This window comes from Camelina sativa, chromosome 3 (genome assembly GCF_000633955.1).
Source record: "Camelina sativa cultivar DH55 chromosome 3, Cs, whole genome shotgun sequence".
NCBI lineage: Eukaryota > Viridiplantae > Streptophyta > Magnoliopsida > Brassicales > Brassicaceae > Camelina > Camelina sativa.
In genome coordinates this window covers 22,339,359-22,346,097 of record NC_025687.1, presented here as the reverse complement: position 1 = coordinate 22,346,097, position 6,739 = coordinate 22,339,359, and the positions used below count along the sequence as shown (strand labels likewise).

At 38.6% G+C, this 6,739-nt stretch overlaps 1 protein-coding gene across 1 annotated transcript in view; it reads left to right on the top strand.

Annotated features, from left to right (window-relative positions):
• Window positions 1-6,739, top strand: part of LOC104777719 — a 32,846-nt gene that overhangs the window by 15,633 nt on the left and 10,474 nt on the right. The window contains exons 34-48 of the mRNA XM_010502016.2: window positions 2-592; window positions 867-1,073; window positions 1,395-1,498; window positions 1,813-2,108; window positions 2,249-2,333; window positions 2,754-3,455; window positions 3,552-3,870; window positions 4,091-4,249; window positions 4,330-4,493; window positions 4,602-4,782; window positions 4,860-5,129; window positions 5,223-5,429; window positions 5,715-5,769; window positions 5,994-6,124; window positions 6,288-6,734. Coding sequence (XP_010500318.2) covers window positions 2-592; window positions 867-1,073; window positions 1,395-1,498; window positions 1,813-2,108; window positions 2,249-2,333; window positions 2,754-3,455; window positions 3,552-3,870; window positions 4,091-4,249; window positions 4,330-4,493; window positions 4,602-4,782; window positions 4,860-5,129; window positions 5,223-5,429; window positions 5,715-5,769; window positions 5,994-6,124; window positions 6,288-6,734 — 3,918 coding nt within the window. The remainder of the gene's footprint in view (window position 1; window positions 593-866; window positions 1,074-1,394; window positions 1,499-1,812; window positions 2,109-2,248; window positions 2,334-2,753; window positions 3,456-3,551; window positions 3,871-4,090; window positions 4,250-4,329; window positions 4,494-4,601; window positions 4,783-4,859; window positions 5,130-5,222; window positions 5,430-5,714; window positions 5,770-5,993; window positions 6,125-6,287; window positions 6,735-6,739) is intronic.

Sequence of the window (6,739 nt, the reverse complement as noted above, 5' to 3'; positions counted from 1 at the left end):
TCTTGATATCCGTCCTAACACGAAGCCTGAAATGCGATTGATGCTCGGCTCATCAGTCGATGCTTCCAAGCAAGCTTCCTCTGGATCTTTTCCCTTTTCTTTGAATAAGGGAAGCTTTAAGCGAGTCAACTCTAGGGCTGATCTTGATTTTGACGCACCATGTTCAACAATGTTGCTGATGGATTATAGATGGCGAGCATCCTCTCAGTCATGTGTTTTGCGGGTTCAACAACCTCGTATCCTAGCTGTTCCTGACTTCCTTCTTGCGGTTGGTGAATTTTTTGTTCCAGCTTTGCGTGCAATAACAGGAAGAGACGAAACATTAGATCCAACAAATGATCCAATCACCCGAAGTCGTGGCATAATTCTCTCTGAGCCTCTTTATAAACAGACGGAAGATGTTGTGTACTTGTCCCCGTGTAGACAGTTAGTAGCAGACTCATTAGGCATTGATGAGTATACTTATGACGGATGCGGAAAGGTAGTATCTTTGAGTGAGCAAGGAGAGAAGAATTTAAACATAGGAAGATTAGAACCCATCATAATTGTTGGACATGGAAAGAGGTTGCGGTTCATCAATGTGAAAATTAAGGTGAGCTCTTCTCTTCTAATCAGTTTAATATTAAATTATATAATTGACAGATTCATTTGGCATGCTTAGAGTAAATTTCTATACATTTTCCAAGCGCTTATAGCGTGAAGAGGAGAAAGGAACTTTCTTGTTATAATCATTGCTCTACACTCGCCTTTTTCTAAAATTGGAGAAAGAACTTTCTTTTTCTAATCATTGCTCTACACTCGCCTTTTTCTAAAATTCGTGATTTATGCTAACTGTTTATTTTCTAAATTTTCATTCTATGTGACAGAATGGACCGCTTCTGAGCAAGTGCATTTACTTGAGTAACGATAGTAGCTGTTTATTTTCTCCGGAAGATGGTGTTGACATCTCAATGTTAGAAAACGCCTCATCAAATCTTGAGAATGTGCTTAGCCATGTGCACAAATCATCAGATGTTTCAGACGCTTGTCAATATGATTCGAAGTCTGGTCAGAGTTATACCTTTGAAGCTCAGGTATGTTTACTTGGAGATTTTGTTTTACTCACTGGTTTATTTAAGTTTTGAGTGCACTTTATAGTGGTTTTTTGTCTCTTTGTTTAATGGAAAGTTAAAAATGATACATGGTTCCTCTCTTTACTTGTTAACTTATGTTTTTAATCATTGTTCCGCTTCTTTCTTTTTCTCTTTTGACTCATAACATTTGTTACATAGAGGTCACTTACTCAACCTTCTCCAGAATCTACCACAAATTCTGGATACCAGGCTATCTGATTAATGAAACCAGAAATTCTTGTCTTGCTGTATTTGTTAAATTTATAGCTTGTTTTTGTGCAGGTTGTTTCTCCTGAGTTCACCTTCTTTGATGGTACAAAATCATCTCTGGATGACTCCACTGCTGTAGAAAAGCTTTTGCGAGTTAAATTGGATTTTAATTTTATGTAAGTGCAGCGTTCTCTAAACCATAGTATCAGTGATTTAAGTCTGTCAACATTTTGTCAGACATGAACGTTCTAGGTAGGCTGTTAAGGCTTAGTGGAACAACCCATTATCTCCGCAGACACTAATGTGATTGCTTGATTACTATCTCTATGACTGTATAAGGAAATGATTCTACTACTAGAGTAACCCCAATCTGACCTCCACTACATCCTGCTCATGAATTGAAAGCAAACTGTTTTCTTAACTAATTGCAGAAGTGGATCTTAATTTTACTGTTATGTTGTTGGATGTAATCTTACTTTTCCTTCAACAGGTATGCCTCAAAAGAAAATGACATCTGGGTTCGAGCTTTGCTGAAGAACCTGGTGGTTGAAACTGGTTCTGGTCTTATCATTCTTGATCCAGTTGATATCTCCGGGGGATACACTTCTGTCAAAGAGAAAACAAATATGTCCTTAACCTCCACTGACATATACATGCACCTTTCTTTTAGTGCTCTTTCTCTCCTACTGAACCTGCAGAGCCAAGTAACTGGGGCTTTACAATCTGGAAATGCTATTCCTTTAGCTTCATGCACCAACTTCCACAGGATTTGGGTTTCACCGAAAGGTATGGCATCAGTAAGTTATGTGGCATGGTTTAACTTTAAAGCTGTTTGATTTTTTGGTCTAGCCACATTGTCCATCTTTTTTAGCAAGTGTATCAGATATTTGCATCTTTGATTATTTCGTTTTGGGGATGATAAGCAGAAAATGGACCGAGGAACAACCTCACAATTTGGAGACCGCAGGCTCCTTCAAACTATGTCATATTGGGAGACTGTGTGACGTCAAGGTAATATATTAGTGGCTCATCTGGTTACATGTATATCTCGTTGTTATGTATCTTTTGCATCAATATTTTTATCCCTACAACAAAGCTAACTATGGTTATAGTCCTTTTTTCTCGTCTACTATTCACAAAAAATAAATTTTGAAGGACAGAAAAACGTTATGTTTTATAATGACTATTTATTCAGACTTATATATAGCATTGAGCTACGTCTATAAAATTCATATGAAACCATTTCCGTATCAAAAATAAGCAAGCTCTTATTATATTGGAGTTGTTTGGTTAACGGGTAGTTGGGTGTAACATGTTGGTGCCAGTGCTTACAACTGTTTAACAAGAGTTTGGTCCAGTGTACATATGTTTTCTTCTTCTGGAAGTTAAATCTACATTATATCATTAATTCCCTTAAAATTTTCCTTACAGGGCAATTCCTCCTACACAAGCTGTACTGGCAGTAAGTAATACATACGGGCGTGTGAGGAAGCCAATTGGGTTTAATTGTATTGGCCTGTTCTCTGTTATTCAAGGTTTAGAAGGGGCTAATGTTCCTCATTCCCGTGATAGCAATGAGTGTTCCCTCTGGATGCCTGTAGCTCCTGCAGGATACACTGCTATGGGTTGTGTTGCAAATTTAGGAAGTGAGCCACCAGCTGATCACATTGTTTATTGTCTGAGGTCTGACCTTGTATCTTCCAGCAGTTTCTCTGAGTGCATATACACTGTGCCCTCCAGTTCATTATTTGAGTCTGGATTGAGCATGTGGCGTGCTGATAATGTTCTTGGATCATTCTATGCTCACACTTCAACTGCAGAACCTTCTAGACAATATAGCCCTGGCCTCAGTCATTGTCTTCTTTGGAATCCCCTTCAGTCGAAGACATCTCCATTATCTGACCAATCATCGACAAGTGGATCTCAGAGCGAGCAAACAAGCGACCAGACTGGAAGTTCATCGGGATGGGACATTCTCAGGTCAATTTCTAAGGCAACTAGTTATCATGTTTCAACGCCTAACTTTGAGAGAATCTGGTGGGACAAGGGTGGTGATCTTCGTAGACCTGTCTCAATATGGAGGCCTGTACCACGTCCTGGATTTGCAATATTGGGTGATAGCATAACTGAAGGGTTAGTAAATATTTAACCTTTACTTTCTATATTAGCTACTGTGAAGGGACTGTTTTGTTATACAAATGTTGTAACCTTGAGTCCTTCTTCTCTTAGATTGGAGCCACCTGCACTTGGTATACTCTTCAAAGCAGATGACTCTGAGATTGCTGCAAAACCTGTGCAGTTCACTAAAGTCGCACATATTGTGGGGAAAGGTTTTGATGAAGTTTTTTGCTGGTTTCCTGTTGCACCTCCTGGTTATGTTTCTCTAGGATGTGTTCTCTCTAAATTTGATGAGGCCCCACGTGTGGATTCGTTTTGTTGTCCACGGATTGATCTTGTTAACCAGGCCAACATATATGAAGCCTCTGTCACGAGATCTTCAAGTTCAAAGTCTTCTCAATGCTGGAGCATTTGGAAAGTTGACAATCAGGTTGGCCGACCCATTTAATTTAGGATGCTGTGTCTCTTTTCTTTGAAGGCTCCCCTTTAAAATTTAACCGTGAAATTGCTACCATCCATTTTTAGTTAGCTCTAACTACCCACATAGTGAAATTCTCAGTGTCAGTATAAAGGATTTTTCCCTCGTGTTCGACTATAACAGGAACCCCTGAATCTTTTCCTATACTGATAACGGCTGATACCTTGTGTAGGCATGCACTTTTCTTGCGCGTGCTGATCTTAAAAGGCCTCCAAGTCGGTTGGCTTTCGCTGTTGGAGAATCGGTGAAGCCGAAGACACAGGATAATGTAAATGCGGAAATTAAGCTGAGATGCTTCTCCATGACACTTCTAGATGGTTTACATGGAATGGTATGTTATATGGTCAAAGTTATTAGCCAATTTTTTGGAATCCAGTGTTTACATCTTGATCCTATTCTGAATTCTTCCAGATGACTCCTCTCTTTGACACAACTGTCACCAATATCAAACTAGCAACTCATGGTCGTCCTGAGGCCATGAATGCAGTACTCATTTCATCAATCGCTGCTTCAACATTTAACCCGCAGTTGGAAGCGTGGGAGCCGCTTATAGAGCCATTTGATGGAATATTCAAGTAAACACAGTTATTTGTTTTATTTATGATGTGACTTAACTGGAAATAAAACTGCATTTAGTTATAGTATTTCGAATAATATTTTGATTGCTCACTTTCACTTTGTAGGATGGAAACATATGATACTGCTTTGAACCAATCATCAAAGCCAGGAAAACGACTGCGAATTGCTGCTACTAACATTTTGAACATAAATGTTAGTGCTGCAAACCTTGAAACTCTTGGCGATGCTGTTGTGTCCTGGAGAAGGCAATTAGAACTTGAAGAAAGAGCGGCCAAAATGAAAGAAGTGAAGTATTCTTTATTCTATTTTTGTGTAAGTATAAGTTTACATAATTTCCTACTTACTAATCTCTCGTGGTACAGGAATCCGCCGTCTCTCGTGAGAGTGGGGTTCTTTCAGCTTTTTCAGCTCTTGACGAAGATGATTTTCAGACCATTGTGGTAGAGAATAAACTCGGCCGTGACATATATCTGAAAAAGTTGGAGGAGAACTCAGATGTAGTTGTAAAATTGTGTCACGACGAAAACACTTCTGTCTGGGTTCCACCGCCAAGGTTCTCCAATAGGTTAAATGTTGCAGACAGTTCTAGAGAAGCACGCAATTACATGACTGTACAGATTCTTGAGGCTAAGGTTTCTATACAAGTATTTTAACATCATTTGAAATATTTACAGTGGCCTGTTAGAAATTTTTATGGTTAAGATGGCACTTCCTTTGTTTTGCAGGGTTTACATATCATAGATGATGGTAATAGTCACAATTTCTTTTGCACCCTACGCCTCGTTGTTGATAGTCAGGGTGCAGAACCACAAAAACTTTTTCCTCAAAGTGCTAGGACAAAGTGCGTGAAGCCTTCAACTACAATTGTCAACGACTTGATGGAGTGCACTTCCAAGTGGAATGAACTTTTTATTTTTGAAATTCCTAGGAAGGTAGTACATAAGGACCTGTTTATATTATTATGCTTACTTTGTTCATATTCTCTATTCCTTCAAATATGCGGTGTACATAAGTGATTAAGCCTAGAATTAGCATTGAATCTGAATCGTATATCAAGCCTAGTTACTTTCCCAGTATTCATTTTGATTTAGATGGTTAGTGGTACAAGTTAGATTGGTATGTCTGTCTACAATATGCCTTTTTAATCTGGAAACAGTTGTCATGATTTTGGAGTTTATCTTACATGACTAGCTGTTTTTTTCATTTGATTGTTATAGGGATTGGCCAGGTTGGAGGTGGAGGTGACAAACCTTGCTGCGAAAGCTGGAAAAGGTTCCATCCTATTATTTCTTAGATCTTTTTTCTTTGACCTGTTCAACTATCCTCTACGTGTGTGTGGTTTTTTTCTTTTTGAGACTGAATTTGCATTGTTTATTTTTCGGTGAGTCCTTGGATTGTCCACACCAGATAGATGAATAAAATATAACTGGACATGTGTTCAAGAGTTCTATAGTCGAGATTGTACAAGTGTTGATAGTTAGCTGTTGATAATGCAGGGGAGGTCGTCGGGTCGCTTTCGTTTCCTGTTGGACATGGGGAGAGTACGCTTAGAAAGATAGCTTCAGTAAGGATGCTACATCATTCAAGTGATGCAGAGAATATAAGTTCCTATACCCTTCAGAGAAAGGTTAGTTGGTTTTCATTTATTCTAGGGTGTGTTTACATATATCTCATGCTTTTANTCAGAGAAAGGTTAGTTGTTTTTCATTTATTCTAGGGTGTGTTTACATAAATCTCAAGCTTTTATAACATGTATTCTTAATTTTTGCTATTTGATTCATGAAATAAAGAATGCTGAAGATAAACATGACAATGGGTGCTTGCTTATCTCAACATCTTACTTTGAGAAGACTACAATACCCAACACACTAAGAAATATAGAAAGTAAGGATTTTGTTGACGGAGACACTGGTTTCTGGATTGGAGTTCGCCCTGATGACTCATGGCATAGCGTTCGCTCGCTGCTTCCGCTTGGTATTGCTCCGAAATCCCTACAAAATGATTTTATTGCAATGGAGGTTTCTATGAGAAATGGAAGAAAGCACGCAACATTCAGATGTTTAGCTACAGTTGTAAATGATTCAGATGTCAATTTAGAGATATCCATATCTTCTGATCAGAATGTCTCTTCGGGAGCAAGCAATCATAATGCATTGATTGCTGCAAGATCTTCATATGTTTTACCATGGGGATGTTTATCAAAGGATAATGAAAAGTGCCTCCATGTCCGACCAAGGGCTGA